This window comes from Camelus dromedarius, chromosome 9 (assembly GCF_036321535.1).
Source record: "Camelus dromedarius isolate mCamDro1 chromosome 9, mCamDro1.pat, whole genome shotgun sequence".
NCBI lineage: Eukaryota > Metazoa > Chordata > Mammalia > Artiodactyla > Camelidae > Camelus > Camelus dromedarius.
In genome coordinates, this window is record NC_087444.1 from 70,325,031 (window position 1) to 70,343,923 (window position 18,893).

An 18,893-nucleotide genomic window follows, 5' to 3' on the forward strand; every position below is an offset into this window, starting at 1 on the left:
GTCTGTCCGCCGGCGGGGCGCGGGCTTCAGGTTTCTCACGTCGGCCTGACGTGGGCCGACACCTCCCTGGCGAGGCTGGGGGCCCTGCGTCCGCCTCAGTCTGCGCAGCAACCTACTCTATTTTCGGTCTCTGTGTGTCTCTTGGTCTTCCTCTCTTCTTTGCCTGTGTGTGTGTGTTTCTGTCCGTGTCCCTCTCTCTGTCTCTGTCTCTCCCTTTCTCCGTTGGAGTCTTTCCCTCCCATTTGTCTCTCCTCTCTGTCACTTTCTCCCTCAGAGCCTTCTCTCCCCATCTCTGGATCTGGATCTTTCTGCATCGCCATCAGTCATTTCCCCAACTCCTCTGTTTTCCCTAGAGTCTCAGGGGTCAGCCTCTCCATGTCTGTTTTTCTGTGTATCCTTTTTTCCTTTCTCTCTCTTCCTCCTGTCTCTTGCCGATGCCCAGTCCCCTCACTGTCCTTCAGTTCACTTACTGTGTCTCCATCACTGTCTCTGTCTCAGTTTCCCCTCTCTATCTCAGAAACTGTCTCTCTGTCCCTCTCTGTCATTGCCTCTGGGCCTTCCCATCATCCCCAGTTTAGGGCCACAGACTCCAAATCTCACTTCTATAAGTCCACTCCCAGAGAACAGATGTGGTCATAGGCAGAATTCAATACCAGTCCCACCAGATAGTCCCCTGTGTTTGGGGGACTCAAGTATGCATAAATAAAGTTACCTAGGTCCCTGGTCCCCTGTGTGTCCCCCTCTGCTTAGGCACATGGCCTGGGATGGGGCCCTCCCAAGACATTTCTTTTTTCTTTCAGGGGGCAGCCAAGACTGGCTACCTGGTCCCAGGTGTGGGGAGTGGGCAGGGGCTGGGGGATGAGGGCCTGGGGTCCTGGGCTCCTGGGCCCCAGAATAGGAACAGGGGTGGTCCCCACGAGATCCATGACTCCTGCCAAGGTCTGCAGTTGGGAAGGATTTATTATCACTAAGTGGCCATGACAGAGCAGGGAGGGGGGAAGTGACACTAACAAAGCTGCTACAATCAGCTCCCCTAGAGGCAGCGATTAAGGGCTCATTACCTGCTGGTTGTGGGGGAACCTGGGAAAGGTGGCAGGGGGAGGATTGTTAGGGTGTGTGGAGGGTTTGAGAACAGTCTAGAAGGAAGTTGAGTCAGGACACTCCCAGGAAAGACTGTGAAAAGAGAGCGGGTTCCAGGGAAGTGTGGTAAGACAAGGGCTGGGCGCACAGCCGGCAGGGTGGCCCCCGCTGGGTCACGGCTTCTCCAGCTGGACGTCCCCAATGTGAAGGCTGCCCACATCCTGGTAGGTGCCCTGGAGGCCTCTGGAGATGTCCTCGTACATGGAGCAGTCATCGAGGTTCAGGCCCTGGGGTGGAAACCGGGTGGTGGGCCACACTGCCTGATGGCCAGGGCCCCGCCCCCAGCTGACTGCAGGAAGGAACCTCGTGTGTTCCCTCCCCAACAGCGCACCTGCCCTGAACTTGTCCCCACCTTCCACTCACCTCATAAAGATTTTCGTCTTCGTAGTCATCCTGGATGTCCGCCCCGAACTTCATGTTCTGCCATCGTTTCTGTTGGGGGATTGGGAGCCCCCGTGAGTTGGGGGAGGGGATATGTTTTCAGACCCTCATGGAGGCCAGGAGGTGCTTTATCCAAGAGGGTAGGGGACATGCCCAAAGCTACGTATGCTGTAAGTGGTAGGTCTCTCTGGGTCCAAGCCAGCGTCCTCTTGGCTGTCGCTACTGCCTATTCTTCTCCACGAATAACAACCCCAATAATAGTAAATGGCTATTGTTGTTCTGTGGCCTAAAGAGAGGCTGGTGTGGATCAGAGACTCTGGGAGGGCATCAGCCTCCACCTTCCCCGGCCTTGGCTACATCTGGAGGCTACAGCAATCCTGGGGGGAGGGGGAGAGTGAGACATCCCTGGCAGGGGTGGTGGGTTGTTGAGGACAACCCTGAGGGGAGACTGAGCAGGGATTTCCCCCTCTGGGCCCAGCACCATTTAAAATGCTTTCATTATATTAATTCCTTGAACCCTCCCAGCCCCTGTGAGATGGGTGCTGTCATTCTCCCAAGTTTTAGGTGGGGACCCTCAGACTTAGGGGGCCGCCGGTCCCTGGGGTGACTCACCCGGAACAGCAGCAGCGTCCCGGGCACCACGGCGCAGATCAGTAGGATGATCCCCTCGGCTGTGATGATGTTGTTCTTGGTGCCCTCCCCCATGTTCAGGAAGGGCCTGGGGAGAGGCTCTGTGTGGAGGGGGTGCTGCTCAGAGCCCTAGCATCTCCTGCTCACCCTCGCCTCCTGGCCCTGACCCCAACAAGGCCTGAGACCACCACCGAAGCCCCCACTTTGCTGGTGAGAAAATCAGCCCCTGTGTGTGACACCATGGGGAATGAGGATGCCCGTGATGCCAGCACTGGCTCCATCCCCGCTTCACAGATGAGAAGCCAGAGTCCCCAGCTGCGGAGTGACAGTACAGCGGAGCCAGCCCGGGCACTCACCACGCACGCGGAGGTAGGTCCCGCAGGAGCGCTGGACATTTTGGCCTTCTGTGACTTCGCACCTGTATATGCCCTTGTGGCTCTTGTTCACCTGCTGGATGATCAGCTCGCCTTTGGAGCCCAGGTTCGAGGGGTCTATCTGAAGGGGCCACAAGAGGCTGTTGCCTTGGAGGATGCGCGACCATGTGATGTTGGGGCTGCTGCCATTGTGTCTGCACGGGAGGTGGACCTCGTCCCCCACACTCACCGTCACCGATGGTGGGCCCCAGTCCACCCACAGGGCCTGGCACCCAGGGCCTGCGGAGGCAGATGGGTCAGGGACTTTGAATAGGGAAACAGGCCCAGCCTGGCCCCTGCAGCTGCAGTTCTCTTGGCTGTGTGTGCATGGAGAGGGGTGGGATGTGGGGGGAGTGAGTGACACACCCCTAGGGGTCCCCTCTCTCCTTTCCAGAGCTACCTCCTGCCACCCTTTCCACACTCGCTCTGTGCTTTGTCCCCACTGAACTCACTGGCACTAGACGTGCCCCTGCCCAGCCAGCTCCTTCCAGAACCAGTTTGGGCATCCCTCCTCCAGAAGGCCTTCCTGGTTTACTTTCCCACCCCAGCCCCAGCCTGGCCCCACACCTGGCACTTGATGTATTTTGTATAATCGTTACAGAACCCTTAGAAGTCAGTTCTCTCATTATTCCACTTTACCAGTGGGACAGCTGAGGCCTAGGGCAGCAGGAGTTGCTCGGGGGTTGGAATCCTGGCCCCCTGCCCCTGGGCCTCTTGCTGCCAGTCTGGGGGCCTGCCTTGCCCTGTGAGCGTGGGCCCGCCCCTCACTCCCTCGTTCTCTATAACTTGCATGTGTGGAGCTCGGGGCCCAGTGAGTTCAGTTTGTGGGCTGGGCTGGGGGTTAGCTGAGGGCCTCAGCAAGGTGATTGGCGACAGGGAGCTGGGGTGGCCCAGGCTGGCTGCTCCAGGAAGCCCCAGCTCTCGGCTGCCCCCCCCAGGACAGTCCACATGGCTGGCTCTGCCTCTTCTGGAGGGAGGAGGAGAGAGGTAAGGAAGAAAGAAAAAGGAAGAGGTGGGGAAAGAGGTAGCAACCTCGGGGTCATGGACTCCAATCCCCTCCCAGTGGAACTTGGGGTGACTGGCCAGCTCTCTCAACTCGGTCAAACAGGGTGGTTGCAGCCCTGCCAGCTGGCATTGCACATGAGGGAGGGGAAGAGGGCAGTTCGGCCCTTCCTCCAGCACCGAGAAGGGGCTCCCTACGTAGGGGCTGGGGACTGCGATTCAAGGCAGAGAAGGAGAAAGCTTTTTCTCCCCCTGAAGCTGAGCGCTACTCACAGTCCCCTTCCTGCCCCTAGCTCTGGAGCTCAGCCAAGGGCAACCTTAGTTCCTTATTTTGATCTGGGGGGATGAGGGGGTGGGGAAGGTATCCCTTGCCTTTGCCTCCCTACACAGGGGACGCCCCTTCAACTTTGCTGAGCCCCTTCCAGCCTCCCCTAAGCCTGCTGGACAGTCAAGCAGACAGATGCAGTTTCTACGGGGTCTTTTCCAGCCCGCCTCCTGCCAGCTCCTCTCCTGCCCACCCCACCCCCATCCCGGCACCCTTCCCACCACCTGCACCCTCTCAAGAGCCTCCCAGTTCCCCCCAGCACCTGCCTTTTAGCCACGTACCCAGGCTGGCAGCGGAGATCAAGAAGAGGAGGAAAGTGGTGACAGGTGAGGTGTGGAGAGCTGTGGAACCCCCAGGCATCTTCTCCTAGTGAGTTGGTTAGTCTGGGTGGCAGCCAAACTGGGGTACCAGATCCCACCTCGGCCGAGCCCCAAGCCCCGCCCCACTTCCTGCCCAGCCCTGCGGAGATGGGCTCCACTGGCCCCACTGCTGGGCCCTCTGGCTGTTGGGCGGGGGGGCAGCCCCTGTCCGAAGTCTTCAAGCCGAGAGTGGAGAGGAACCGCTCCCTGCACCTGTGGCCACCACAATTCCCCTGAGAGAAGTGTGCTTGGGTGGGGGAAAGAGGTTGGTTCAAGGCCTGGCTCGTCACTGGAAAGGAAGTCTGACTGAGCCAGATTTTGGAGTGCCTGCCATATGCAGGGGGAGCAGCAGGTGTGTGTGTATATGTGTGTGTGTGTGTGCGCGTGTGTGATCCTGAATTTGGTCTCTGCCCCTCAACTGGCCTTGGGTAAAACTTGTCCTCTCTCTGTGTCTTCACTTCTTGGGGTAGGAAAAGCGAACTTTAAGAGGTTGTGCATGCAGAGCACTGAGCACAGGGCCTGGCACATAGGTGCTCAGTAAATGTTGGTTCCTATTAATGTTCATGAGGAGTAAGTGAGGCAGGTCCACCAGCTCGGTGACTAGGTGGTGGCTTCCCTTTTTGAGCCTAGGCATTTTTAATCCAAACGATGAGGATAAAAATATCTCCCTGGTGTTGTGACACGAATTATGCTCCCGGTACCCAAGGTCACGATGGGCTCTTTCCTGACATCCTTTCAGCCCCCCTCCAGGCAGGTAGGGTGGTCCACCCCCCATTTTATAGATGAGGAAACTGATGCTGTCACAGAGAGGGGACGCCATCACTGTCACTTGTCCAGCATTCAGTCTGGTGGTGGAGCAGGTATTCCAAGTCATTGATGTATGCCCGGGTTCCTTTGAGCATCATTTCAGGTCATGTGGGAGGGAAGTGGGGCCTGAGGGGTGGGGGAGGAGAATGAAATGAGATTGTTGAGAAGTCTATGAGCAGTTAGGGGACCATCTCTCACACACACAAGGAGACACCTAGGAGAAAATTCATGGCAGGGAGATCTTTGGTAGGAAAAATGAGGAAACACGGAAAGACCACTTACAGAAGGGATGGATACATTAAGGTAGAGTCAGCCAATGGAGTAGCACACGGCCGGAGAAGAGGCTGCGCTTACTTGTCAACCAGGCTGCATCTCAGAAACAAGAAAATGAGAAGAAACGTACTATGGCAGGATCTGGCTGACTTGTTTTCAAAAGGCAAAACATCATGTGCCGTTAGGGACACATGTGTCTGCAGAAAAGGTGCAAACCCGTGCAGGGGAGTGACACCCCATGCCAGAGAGGGGTTACCTCTAGGGGAAGCGAGGAGGTTGTGGCTGGGAAGGGTATGCAGAGGTCTTGGTCTGTCTTAGTTTTATTCTTACTTCTTAAGCTGAGTGGTGGCCTCATGGGTCTGTGTTACACTATTATGTACGCTGTTTTGCATGCTTGATATATTTCGTAGTTTTAAAAAAGGGCAACTGTCACCTACACAGAACGTGGGCCTCAAGAATTCACACTTCTGGGTTTGAATCTCAGCTCTGCCAATTGCCTGGCTGTCTCAGCCTCAGTTTCTCCTCCTGTAATCTGGGCACAATGTCCAGCACCACCTCCCAGAACCCCACTTGTGAGGCTGTAAGAATATCACACAGTGTGCTTAGCACAGTTCCTAGGACACAGTTCCTCTTCTCTGGCCCCCAGACCCTCCCCTCTTCCCTCCAGGGACCCAGGTGTTTGTTCTGTTGAGCCCCTCGCTGTATAGCTGGTCATTAGCCCCTCTTTGCTTCAGTTCCTCCTTATGACCTGCACCTAGGAAGAAGCCTAGGTCCAGACGCTGCAGCCTTTAGGAATTCAGCTCTGTCAGAGCATCCTTCCTGGCTGAGCCAGTTTCCAGGCCCTCAACTGCCCCCCAGTGGCTGGATTGGCACGGCTGCCGCATTGCAGGCCCTCTCAGACCCGCTGGTCTATCTGGGCACCTCCACCTCCCGCTGACCCAGCACCCCTGGTGTCTGGCGGTGTATGAGTGAACCATTCTCAGGACGGCTTGGGATTGCATTTTTCAGGACAACTCACCGTCAATTGGCAAAAGAGTAAACTTAAGACCAAAACAAGGAGTGAGTGGCTCAAGGCCATGCCCAGGAGTGTAACTCTTTGGGCCTCATTTTCCCTTTTCCTTCACTTTTGAGAACAATGCCCTGCAATGGCTAGAGCCTGGGGCCGGAGGCGGGTTGCCTGGGTCCAAATGCTGGCTTTGCCACCTCCTACCTGTGGAGTATCAGGCAAATTACCCAACCTGGACTTACTTTCATCTCCAAACTGTAGGTGCTTTTCGGCACCTACCTCAATGTATTAAATGGTATATTGATAAAGTACCTTGCATGGGTAGGTTCTAGTGTTTATTCAGTGCAAATCTTCCAGCACTAGCAACCTCTGAGCTGGGAGGTCTGACCGGGTGTAGGACTCTGATCATCTTTCCATTTGTGCATCTCCCCGAATCCCGCAGGCAGGAGAAAGCTGCTTTAGACAGGAGCAGAGGGCTCAGCGGATAAGCTGCTCACTGTGGCACAGGATTAGGGGCAGTGTTGGAATTTGACTGTCATTTTGAGTCCAAAGCCAGGTGTGGCACTGTAAGGAAATAGGTGTGACCTGAGGAATTACTTGGGATGGGGGAACTTTGGGGGTCTTCGCCTAGCCAACTCAGGCTCGGCACCTTAGTTTTCTTAACTGGGATTTGGGTTCTGGTCACAGGGGGCGGTAGGGGGTTCCTTTCTAAAGCTCGGCACGTGCCTGGGGGGCACCCTTCCGTATCTCCTGCCATCAGACCAGGTGTCCAATCACTGGATGAGCTCCCGCCCAGCTGGTACGAAGAACCAATCACCATGCAGCAACATGGAGGTGGTGCTCTGAGGGTCCTGGGAGCTCAGCCTGTGCGCAGGCGCCATGCGCATCCCTCCCCTGAGGCGGAAGCAGCGACCCCGCCCGAGACTACACCTTCAACACTGCATCCCAAACCCTGGGGCTGTAGGGCTAACTTCATTTTAGCAGGACCTAAGGCCACGGAGATCCCGGAAATGAGGGCTCCTGTGTCAGCCAGGGAAGGGAGGTGCAGAGGCCACCTTGAGTGGTAAGCACTCACAGGGCCACTGGCAGTGAGGGCTGTCAGTCCTTGTACATCTCTTTCCAGGGAAGAAGCACCCGAGCCCCAGGCCCCTTCTGCTTTGCTCCAGCAGGTCCCAAGGGCCCAGCTGAGGCCACTGCTTGAACTTTCAGTTTCTTATTTTCTGAGACTTGCAAAGGCAGGTTGTGGGGGAGGCACAAAGGCCCCTGGGATTGCACCATCACCTTGCCCTCTTGGGGCACAACTGTCTGAACCCAAAAGGCCAGGCCTCAAGTTTCTGGGCCTATTGAGCTCCACAGCCATCCAGGAACCCCCCCGGCCCCTCTTTCCAAGCTGAAGTGCAGCGCTCCTTCCTCACGAGAGATCAAGAGACCCAGACCAGGATTACGAATGAGGCAATTTATTAACCCAGCATCATTTGTTCTAATGCTTCTTGTTGGCAGCTGCCACCTGTGGGAAAAGATGGACAAAGAATTAAGATTAGTTGTGGGGTCTGTGCTCAGGGACTTCACAGTAGCTTCCCGTACCGGTGGGACACCAGGCATCCTGATTTTGTGGTTTCACATGTATTTCTCTCACCCAATCCTCACAATCCTGGGTTAACTGGGGTTCAAGGAAAGGGAGCGTTGGAGTGGGACTCTCCAACGTCTGCCACTACCCTGAGCCCTTGACAGTCATGTTTGTGCTAGGTCCTGCTCCGCCCTGAAGAGGCACCTTCTCCTTCCGGGCCACCCCTAACTCCCAGAAGGCTGACACCTTCCAGTCTTTTCTGACACTTGACTAAGTGACTAAACACTCCAAGGCTCCCGGGAGGCCTGAGTCAATGATAGAGAGAGAAAACCAACAATGGGTTCATGTCAGACCCTGGGGGCTCTCGCTGTAGCTCACTGAATCCTCCTCACCACCCACACAGGTAGGCGAGAGCAGATCACTCCACAGACAGGGAGACTGGCTCTGGGTGAAGGGACTCTGGCCCAGGGTGTTTAGTCAGTCAGCATCTGGATGAAGAACTGAGTTCTGAGCCACCTCATGTGATGCTCAGTAAGCATGAAAAATAAGGAAACATTGCAGGTAGAATCTTTTAAGAAGGCTGACTCGGGGAGATGGAGTTGTGTGTGGGATCAGCCCTGCAGAATCAAGTCCGGCTGGCTGCACCCTGCGCCTGGGTTCCCTTCACTGGGGCACCTGTATTTCCAAGCAGCTCCAGCAGGAAATCAGAAACGTTCTTTCTCCTCCAGGGGAGGAAACTGATGTGACAAAACCCAGGCTCCAAACACCCAGGCAGGGCCTGAGGTACCCAGCCCTCACCTGTCCAGCGATTCTGTCCAGATCTCTCTGTCCCTGAGGTGTCAATTTGCGGCCCCTGTGGGAGAGAACAGTCATGCAGCCACAGGTGACCACAGGCTCTCAGTGTCCCTGGTGGTCCTTGCCAGACCTCTCCTGGACATCAGCCAGGTTTCCCAAGAAAGGACCTGGCCATAGGACCACATGATGCCAGCCAAGTCCCACAGAGGTTCCCAGTCTGCTGAATTCTAATGAGCTGGGGGCAGGAGTGGGTGCCCTGCTGGGAGCTGACATGGTGTCATTTGTGCAAGCATTAGATCAAAAGCCCCGAAAAATCAATTGGGAAAAGTTAACGAGCAGGCTAATGAAAGCAGACAGTCGCTAAATTACCTTCCTGGAGCCCAGAGTAGTCAGCCAGAGGTCGGGGTGAGGCCCCTCGCTGTTTGCCACCCACCTGAGGGGCAGGTGCAAACTGTGCAGGACAGACCTGGCCCTTCTCTGCCTGGGGGGAGTGGGATGGCCCTCAACCACTTCATTATAGGGGATCTGGCCCCAAGGCTCCTCCATCACCCCACACCCCCAGCTTCCCCTCCCTTGCTTACCCATCTTGGTCCTTTTCCACCATTTTCAGTCCCTCCAGGGCTTGGAGGACCCGGCGGGCCACGCTCTTGGAGCCTCTGCTAAAGTGGCTGGGCATGACGCCGTTTCTCTGACGCCCCCCGTAGATCTTGGTCATGGAGCCGACCCCAGCGCCGCCCCGGAGGTACAGGTGCCGTGCTGTGGAAGCTGGGTGGGATGTAAGAAGACTTGAGGATCCTTCTCAGGTAGAGAAGATGTCTCTCCACAGCCAAGGCAGCCTGAGGACCTTACTTAGGGTCGCACATATATAATTCTGTGTGTGGCAGGGCATTCTCACCACTTTACTCAGGGAAACGGGGAACACACACCAAGGCCTAGTACCTGCCACCCAGCCCCAGCCCAGGGGACTGGGGTGCACAGGTAGTGGAGGGACAGCTACAGCTGTGACAGGGCAAGGAACCTGCCTCCCTAGCGACTTTCTCAGTTCTTACTGTCCTAGCAGAGCTGCTGGGAGCTCTGTGGGTGGAGCCCAGCAAATGTTTAAGCTGTGACTGTCCACCTCCATCTGCCTGGGGGCTCTGAAGGGCAGAGTTCGAGAACGGCCCCACCACCACTTGGAAAGCTGGGGCAGGTCTGACGCCCTGTGCAGTGGATGTTCCTAACCTGGAAGGTGCATTGCCCCCCACCGCAGACTGGGGTTCTTGCCCCTACACTGGCTTGGGCAAGTCCCTCGCCACCCCGGCCAGCCTCCATGGAAAATCCTCTTCTGTTCACCTGGAACACTGGTCTGCCAGGCTGTGCGCTATGCTCCTTTACATCTAGGGTACTTGCTGGCCTCATGTCACACAGCTGTGGAGGGACAGACAGTCCCTCCAGACAGGTCTGGTTTTCTGCTTCAGGGGGCCACTGCGGTTTGAAGGGACTCCAGGTCACCCCAGAGACTAGCACGTTGGATTCCGCCCAAGCAACAACTTAGTCCTAAAGATCAGAGGGGAATCAAGGATTCATTCCTTCAAAAATGGCTTACTGCTAAGGGCTGGCCACCAGGCCATGTCCACAACTCTCCAGTGTTATGAGCTAGGGGGTAGGTGGAAGTGGCACCAGGTGAGATGCCCCCTACCCCGAAGTTCCTCCACACAACTTGTTCTCAGCACCCACTTGCCCTCCAGATACAGCGACAGGATTCAGGGCCCTGCAGCAGAGCCCAAACCCCATCCCTGCTCCAGGACCACTGAGCAGCCTCTTCCTGTTATCGCCGCCTCAGGCCTCTGCTCAATTTTATTTTTTAAATTTATTTATCAATATTCAACAAGTGCTTTACTATGAAAGTAACTTTCCCAATCAATGTCCATTATACAGATGCACTTTTATAATTTGATAAACAACTCAGAAAGAATCATCCTATTGTTTTTGTGGAAAACCTACAGCAATTTTTTGGGGGTAGTAATTGGATCCAACTGTATTATAATTCTAATGAACAAGTTAAGTCAAGGATCTCTGAATTTTGGAGCCCCAATATTAATCACCTACAAGTAAGTATTAGCCCCCATCTATCACCAATGACTCAAATGTTTCTTTCTAATGAATTGACCATTACATTTCCAAAGTTCTGAAATGGCCAACAGACCATAAAAAGACTTTTCTTTAGGCTCCTGCTTGAAACCAACAGCTCCAGCAAGCTGCTGGCCTTGATTCAGGGCCAATGTGCTCACTTTTAAAACCACTTTCCTTGTTTTTTTTCTATCCCCACCCCACCCCTATACCACGGCTGACCTCCTTCTAGGCATCAAACTGCCCACCCACTGCCAGAATCAAGCGACTCACTTGTTAAAAGCCACCCCTCACAATCTTTCTACCTGGAGAATGATCTCGTGGAAAACATCTCTTTAAGACCTGAACAAACGCCCAGTGGCAGGACCAACATTCCTCCTGCACTGTTTGGTCATGCCTTGGCTCCAGCTGGGAATCTGCTCTCCCACAGGCTGTGGAAAGCAAGGGCCTCAGGAAGGGGTAAGATGATCACCCCTAATTTCAGACACCCGAAGAGGCTGCACACTAGGAATGGGTCTGGTCAAACTGACTAGCGCTCAGCCCAGCCGCAGCATAGAAAGGGGTGAGCTGTCTGGTAGATGGATGTGAACCCCAACATCACTCACCAGCCGTGACAAGAGTCTACTCCCCTCACATGGTCTGCATGGTGGTACCGAAGGGGACAATTTACTTCAGTCCTGAGTGGGACTGGCATCAACTCCAATAAAGTCCAGCCTTAGTTTCTTCCAGGGGCAGTCTTGCATCCTCTAACGCTGCGTAAGACTGTCTGGTATGGTGTCAGGCACTATGAGGTCCCCCCGCTTCATCAGTTTGTGGTAGTTATTTTTTGGACCCATTAGAAGGGAGAGGAAGAGTATTAACTTCAAAATTTGTAAGTGGTAACAGAACATTGAGTTCTACGAAAAATCACTGACCTCTCCTCCCCTCACCCCCGCCCCAGTCCCCGAGACCAAGGCCCAGCCACTCCTTCTGAAGTGGAGCTATAAGGATGCAAATTCAGGCCACCCCAGCCGGTGTTCATGAGGGCCTCTGTGAATTAGGTGCTGCCACAAATGGCTTCTTCCGTCCCTCCAAAGGCTTCCGCTCCTCTCCTGCACCCCTGGGTGACAACCTGTTCTTCTTGGGAAACCCTGAAGAGGAATCAATGCCCCACCTCAAACTATGAAGGAAGGACGATGCAGCCCCTCTTCTCAGCCCAGCTGTGCATCCTGCTAGGCCACCAGGAGGATGAGGGGATGCTCACACTGCACTTAGCACATGGCAGACCAAGCCAGGCTTGGGAGGTGTCTGCAGCTCAGCAATTCAACAGCTAGTTTCAAGCTCACATTTGTGGCTCCATCCTCACCTGAATTATAAAGCGGGGAAAGGGAGCCTCCCAGATACCTTTCTCTGCCATACTTCTAAGGGAAGGAAAAACCACAAAAGAACAAAATAAAACAAAAACAACCCCACCCCCTACACCTCTGCCCTCTGCATCCACCATACCTAGATCACGACCTGTCCACAATGGCTCCTACGTGCCTCTAGAATTTGACCCCTCACCACTAGAGCTCAGCCTCCCAGGACAGGCCACTGCCCCACTGTGCTTTAGCCTCAAACCTCTGAGGGGGCAAAACAGGCCAAGCCCCCAAGATCCAGAGGAAGAAAAGCAAATACGGCAGACTCCAGTTTTGGAGACAGCCTGCCACACCCTCCCAGGATCACGTCACCTGCCTGTACCTCTGTTTCTCCCAGGGTAAATGAGTACCTGCCATGACTCCAACTCGTCCAGCATATGAACTGACCAAACTAAGTGAGAGCACTCTAGACTCTAGGACAGAAGTTAGCAAACTTCTGCGAAGGGTCACAGGATAACATTTTAGGCTTTGTAGACCATACAGTCTGCCACAACTGCATGGATGTAAACAAATGGGCGTGCCCGTGTCCCGGTAAAAATGTACACCACACACCTGGGTCTAGAACCACGACCCTATGCCACTAGGGCAGCTGGGAAAGTGCAATCAGAAGGGAGCTTCGGAAACCCAAAGGGAGACCAGCAGAGCAGGCCCACCCAGTGTGAGGTGCTGGGGAAAGGGCCACAGCCACTGTGAAGATGACTAGAAGGCTAAACTAGGTGTGTATCACTCAGGGCCTCTCCCCCATTTCCCATAGTGGAAAAATAAAGCACAAAATGCCACCAAAGGAAAACAGCTGCCCCCTACCGCTCCAGGTGATGACAAGAGTCGGGGGACTGTGGCATCACTAGTTGGCAGAACCCAAGCATGTTACTTCACCTCCCTGACATCAATTGCAAATCAGCAACCACCAGTCCCACTTGGGAGGTTTTTCTTAGGCACAGATTAAGCTATTGTATTTCTTCCCCTATTCCAAAGCTGCCCTGACGTGCTGACTCTTGGGGCATATTACCAAAGAGCACTTGGGACCAGGCAGCCTTGCCTCCCAAGATGGGGTGACAGGGGTGGTCTTCTCCAGGTCCATCATTGACTGTTGTGTGCCCAGGAGAGTCAGGTCAGCTCCCCTCACCAGCCCAATTTTTCTTTCTAAAAGCACAGAAGTGGGTGGGTGGATGCTAGCCACTGCTCACCTCACAGACTTGACCTTTTAGTCCTCAGGGGTCAAGGCTGTGGCTGAGTCATTCTGGCCTCTGTGTCCAGTCTAGGGCCTGAAATGGAGTGCACCAGCAGTCTACAAAATACTTCATGTTCTGAAGTGCTAGGCAACTGTACCAACGCTAATTCTTCTCAAGGTTGTTCTTGAGTTTTGCCAGCTTCCAAACTCTGCTTCCCACCTACTTCCTACTTGGAGACAAGCTCTGGTCAGGATAGAGCCCCCACTTCAGAGGAGGAAGGCTGAAGACTGGAGAGGCTGAGAGCCCTTAGTGAGGGCCTGTGCAGGGGCTGCCACCTTGGCACAACCAGCACTGAGACCCATCCCCCAGGGTCAGCCTCCATGGGGGTGACAGCTTGGAGAAACTTTAAAAACATTAAGGATAGGTGAGACAGCACTAGCATGGTACAATCAGGAGCTATACTTAAACCAACCCTTCCAAATCATTACAAGAGAATAAATAACGTAAGAGAAGCTGACAAATCAATACAGGATGACCATAAGGTTTCTTCTGGGCACTTGAGATTTGTCAAGATTTAGAGCAAGGAGTGACCTGACCGGATCCCCCAACCCCTTAGTTAGGAACAAACTGTTATACACAGAGATGTCTAGTGTGATGACCTGAACAGCAAAAAGACTCCACAGACACTGAAAGCACAACGCCCCTCTCTAAAACGAAAACCATCTATGGGCAAAGTATGAATGCTCATTTGTCCCTGGTTTTCCCTTGAGACTCAGAGAAAGGCACAGGTCCTCACATCAACCTCTCACAAATAAAAAGACAGATTCAGAATATGGAATTATTTAAAGTCACACAAAGCGCTCAGTGCCAGTCAAAGGTTTCTTTCTCCTGTAACTTCTGGGGACAAGTAAGAGCTCACAGATGGGCCACCAAGCGCCCCGTCCAAGGTCCCAGTTCCTCACCAGCTCGTGTGTAAAACCAGTTCTCATCGTAGGGAGCAAGCTCTTTATGCTTGGCCAGCTTGACAGTGTCCACCCATTCAGGGACTTTAAGCTTCCCGGACCTGGGATCAAGACAGTGAGAAAGGCACAAATCAAAAATCCCCACAAAGTTTATCCCAATTCCCTACCGTCACCACAACTGTACGTTAACAGGAGCCCGATGTGTTGCAAGATAGAAAGAGACTTAAACTGAAACGCAACCCAGGCCAGGTGGGCTCCAGCGACCTCCGGTAAGTCTCCTAAACCAGGGAAGAGCAAGCCTGAAGGGTCAGGCAAAAATGAGGGCCTCCACCCACTCTAAAGCCCAGTCCCCACACTCACTTTTTGAGGAAGGCTGCCAGAGCTCTGACGAACTCCTGCTGGTTCACGTCTTTTACAGTAACTCCAGGCATCTGCGGGAAAGATCCAGCACGTGAATACAGGACCGGTGGAGACGACTGACAAGGGTCGGGGTTCAGCCCCCACACAATCTAAACCGCCGCGCTCCCGTTACCGCCGGAAGATCTTCAATTCCGGGCCCTAAAAGCCCTGTCGTCTGTGGGCCCTACAGTTCCCCGACGCCCACGGTCTCTCTGGGTAGTACGAATGCTGCCTGTCCCCGTTAGTGAGAATACCATATGACCCGATTCTGGGGGCCACCCCGGTCCACCAGGCCGTCTCGGTTCCCGGACCGCGCGGATCAGGCATGCCCGGGCCTGCCGCTCGCACGTGGCCGCGGCTCCAGGGGGCGGGGCGGCCCCACACCGGTGCCCCGGAGCCCCCAGGGAGACGCTCCGGGCTCGGGAGTCGGGTCCCAATGCCCCGAGCCCAGACCGAACAGGAGCACTGGCCTTACCGTGCGGCCTCCGCGCTGCCAGCCAGGGGAAAGGGAGCAACGGGGTTTCCCGGGCGCACAAGTCGGGTGTCGGCTATCGCGAGAATTCTGAGAGCTCGCGAGAGTGAAGTTGGAAAAGGCGGCCCCGCCTCTCTCAGGGCAAATGTGGCTTCGCCTCAGCGAACCTGGTGGGTGGTGTGGCGTGAGGGGACGGGCGTGGAGGCTTGTTCCTTCCCCGCCCTTCCTTCTCCCGGAGCGTAACAGAGAAGAGAGAGCTCCCGTCTTGAGCTGGAGGGATCTGGCTTCGTTTTCGTCGATCGTGGGTGGAACGAATAGCGGCGGGCGCAGACTGTATCTCCTGGCGGAAGTTATGGGGCAACCGGTGGGCGGGAATGAAAGAGAGCTGTCCACTGCTGGCACCCCTAACGGGACGACTACTTTTCTGGCCGGAAGTGGCGCTAGTAAGGGCGGAACTGTGAGCCCAGGGGAAGGGCAAGGAAGAAATTATAGCCACCACCTTTCCTTCCGTGACCATTAGTACTCGCGAGATCAGAAGACGGAAGCCCCACCCCTCTTAGGGCAGAAATTGCTTCACCACGGCCTAGGATAGCGGAAGGAGGCTCTGGGGGCGGGGAACAGATAAGGGCAGGGACAAAGAGAGTGAGGCGGGACCTTGGAAGAAGTTAGTGCTGCTCTGCCTCCTAGCGCCTGAGTATGTTCTCTCAGCCCTTAGGTTTATTTTGCCCACTTAGATTTACCTGCCTTACTGACCCGTGCAGCTTTAGGTTGTCCACTTGCCCTCTCAGGGCTTCAGTCACTCCATTAAAAATAAGAAAAAAAAGATGTAGTGGAAACAGACGGGATTCCGATTATTTGCCCCCTTTAAAAGTGACTGTTTCTGTATATAGTGAACACAAACTAATTCTATCAACAAACATTTTTTGTGTGCCTACTCTGTCCTAGGCACTGGTAAACATTATTTAGTATTATATGCATTATCTAGTTTAATCCTTACCAGGTCCAATAACCAAGAACACAAGGGACAGTCCTGTGCTCTGATAAAATTGTTAACTGGCTGCAAAGAGGAACATTTCAGTGTGAACCCCAGTGTAAACTATGGATTTTGGATGATGATGATGTGTCAATATAGGTTCATCGATTGTAACAAATGCACCATTCTGATGTGGGATGTTGATAGTGGAGAAGGCTGTGTTTTTGCGGGAGCAGAGGGACTATGGGAACACTTATTTTCTCCCCAATTTTACTGTGAACTGAAAAACTGCTCCAAAAACAAAACAAAACAAAAAACCCATAACCCCCCCCCAAAAAACAACTCATAAAAATCGGTTTGCAGTCAGGACATTGTTCATGTTGTGACGAGGGGAGAGGTGGCATTAGAGTGCGTTAACTTTGTAGGGAAAAAAACAGTTCCTAAGTAATCAATACAACGTGTTTAGACATTTATTCTGAGCACTCAAGAGAGGAACTGAATGCAGGCCCTGCCCCCTGAGAGTGCTTATTCTTGGAGAGGAAGACATAGTTGGACAGAAATAGGCATAGCTCAGGGTGATCAGGCCTGTAAAGTAGGGGCCAGGGAGCCCTATGGAATGTAAAGAACTCTGCCTGAGAGGCTTATCACAGATTTAAAGTCAGATAAAAAGGATGAATCTTGCTTTTGTAAAGAGCTCAGGTTCTCATGAGGATCTATGCTATGGGGGCTGCAGAGCCAGCTACACAATGGGACAGGGGTGCAGAACGAGGCCTACATGGACCAGACAATGAGGGTCTGAGTACAAAAACTGTATGGGGATGATCTACTGTATGATGTCAGTTAAACACTGGACAAGGAATGTGGTTAGGAGTGGACCAGGCTCACATAGGGCTAAAGTGAAGGGAGCAGGGATTCCCAAAGGGCAGAATGTGAAATGAGCTCTTGAAGAAAAACATAGGTGTCTGTCAGGGAGGAGTTTTGTTTGGAGAGAGAAGCAGGGATGGTGCTTCAAATTTGGAACCTCACTGGTTATTTGTGCAGAAAATCAGGATGGTACACGAAGGAAGCTTAGAAGGGGGATGATTTACTTAATACCCTATCAGACCTGAGCAACATCTTTCCTCACTTTGTAATGGGAAAAGGGGTGGCATATGAAACAGTGCTCATAGTCCATTGGCTGTAATCTCCAAGGATTGGTCAGAAGCCAAGAGCCCACTGGCTCCCCACAAACACAGGTGAAGGATGCTGCAGCCACATGGGAGCATGAGCAATTCTTAAATCTGCTCTTTTCCCCAAAGCTGATGATGTCTGCAGAGCCTCTGCCTCTCTCTCTCAGGCACCAAAAAGGTAGCCCTAACAACATGATAGACAAAGTAGGCCTAGCAGGTAGTGTGAAAAGCCCTGCCAGGACAAAAAGGGGGAGATGGGCTGCAGAGAAATGAGAAGGGCCTGTAAAGAGGGGCCTGCACCCAGCTCCTTCCGCCAGTCTCCATCATTTTATTTCTCCTTTCCTCCATTTTCTCATGTCATCCTTTAACCCCAAATTACACTTTCTCTTTTACTTTTTCCAGCTGTGTGACCTTGGTGTATTGGGGACCTTTGGTCAGCCCTGAGTAGCAGGGTCTTGGCCATGTTGCATATTGCAATGCTTCCCTTCTGTGACTGTGTGGGTTTGATCATCTATCACTGGGACAGCATGGCACAGCAAGGCTTAAGCAGGTCTATTAAGGGGCAATCATATATCTAAGTTATAATGAGGGTAGGGAAGGAAGGTGTGAAGCAGATTTCAGTCCTTTGATGATCTTGTGCTGAGTTCCGAGATGTGCTGCAGATCTGTTACTCTAAACTGTTAGAAGAAGCCCGCCTTCTCAAGGCCCCAGACAAGAAAGAGCAAGTTGTAATTGGATTCCATCACCATCAATTATCTTGAATAAAAAGAGAGGTAGGTAGGTAGGTTACATCAGGAAAAAGAATTATTGCTCAGGCACAACCCTTGAAATTTCTGTCTGGCCCTTCTAAGGGTGGGAATGGGGATGAGGGTCTCCAGGTCTTCCTATTTTTGCAATAGCTCAGCAGGTCTTCACATGCTTGAAATGGTTCAAAGAGAAGGACTTGACAGCAGAGGATGAAGAAACAAATGTGAGTAAGATCATATTATTACTTACCAATATCTTGAGTAGAAAAATAAAGACTTTTTGAAAAACTGTTGGGACTTGTGTCTGTCTCCTGGAGTCTTGAATCTTTCACTCTACGTATTATAAAAATTACCTGCTAATTGATTTGAGGCCTGGCAAGGAAAAACAACCGTCCTCCAATATTTGCCTAGAAATTTTCCCTAAAATACTTAGTCAAGTCACTTTATCTCTTTAAGCTTGCTCCTTTATTCGTAAAATTGGAGTAATCATTCATAGCTTATAGAGTTGCTGAGGATGTATATGAAATGTACACAGTGGGTACTCAATAAATGGTAATTATCGCTAACCTTTTATAGATCCTTCAAAATTTAGATACATGAACCTCCCTAATTCAGGACAAGCCCTTGATAAAGACTAACTTGATTTTTCTTGTTCTGATTGCTCTCAGTCTCCCCATTTGAAAAATGTTATGTTAGATTGAACTGGCATTCCATTGGGCAAAGCTGGCCTGAGGATATGTTTTGTTTGGCTCAAATAGGATTTAAAGAAAACTGAGCCAACATTTTAAAATTAAGA

General features: G+C 52.9%; 2 protein-coding genes and 1 non-coding gene across 4 annotated transcripts; all 3 read right to left on the minus strand.

Moving 5' to 3' along the window:
- Positions 1 to 942: 942 nt before the first annotated feature.
- CD79A (CD79a molecule) lies at positions 943 to 4,366 on the minus strand. 2 transcript variants are annotated; one of them, XM_010981457.3, is made up of 5 exons: positions 4,158 to 4,366; positions 2,508 to 2,804; positions 2,134 to 2,252; positions 1,504 to 1,572; positions 943 to 1,367 (listed from the first exon to the last, which is right to left on the minus strand). In XM_010981457.3, exons 1-5 carry the CDS (start codon positions 4,249 to 4,251, stop codon positions 1,254 to 1,256), a joined length of 693 nt encoding a protein of 230 aa, XP_010979759.1. In that variant the 5' UTR covers positions 4,252 to 4,366; the 3' UTR covers positions 943 to 1,253. The 2 variants fall into 2 exon arrangements, with proteins under 2 accessions (XP_010979759.1, XP_010979760.1); XM_010981458.3 differs by having other exon boundaries at positions 4,173 to 4,330.
- Positions 4,367 to 7,777: 3,411 nt separating this feature from the next.
- Positions 7,778 to 15,347, minus strand: RPS19 (ribosomal protein S19). The gene is made up of 6 exons (XM_010981459.3): positions 15,213 to 15,347; positions 14,699 to 14,769; positions 14,339 to 14,439; positions 9,280 to 9,463; positions 8,702 to 8,756; positions 7,778 to 7,843 (listed from the first exon to the last, which is right to left on the minus strand). Exons 2-6 carry the CDS (start codon positions 14,767 to 14,769, stop codon positions 7,817 to 7,819), a joined length of 438 nt encoding a protein of 145 aa, XP_010979761.1. The 5' UTR covers positions 15,213 to 15,347; the 3' UTR covers positions 7,778 to 7,816.
- LOC116155010 (small nucleolar RNA SNORA2/SNORA34 family) lies at positions 10,823 to 10,959 on the minus strand. The gene has a single exon (XR_004139044.1). It is a non-coding gene; the product is annotated as a small nucleolar RNA SNORA2/SNORA34 family (small nucleolar RNA).
- Positions 15,348 to 18,893: the final 3,546 nt, after the last annotated feature.

Excerpts from the sequence above, each read along its gene's own strand:
- RPS19 (XM_010981459.3), bottom strand. The coding sequence starts at position 14,769 with ATGCCTGGAGTTACTGTAAAAGACGTGAACCAGCAGGAGTTCGTCAGA. Across the intron at positions 14,440-14,698 it reads CTGGCAGCCTTCCTCAAAAA|GTCCGGGAAGCTTAAAGTCC; the intron begins GTGAGTGTGGGG and ends TCTTGATCCCAG. Across the intron at positions 8,757-9,279 it reads GTGGAAAAGGACCAAGATGG|GGGCCGCAAATTGACACCTC; the intron begins GTAAGCAAGGGA and ends TCTCTCCCACAG.
- CD79A (XM_010981457.3), bottom strand. The coding sequence starts at position 4,251 with ATGCCTGGGGGTTCCACAGCTCTCCACACCTCACCTGTCACCACTTTC. Across the intron at positions 2,805-4,157 it reads CCTGGGTACGTGGCTAAAAG|GCCCTGGGTGCCAGGCCCTG; the intron begins GCAGGTGCTGGG and ends CTGCCTCCGCAG. Across the intron at positions 2,253-2,507 it reads GACCTACCTCCGCGTGCGTG|AGCCTCTCCCCAGGCCCTTC; the intron begins GTGAGTGCCCGG and ends CCCTCCACACAG.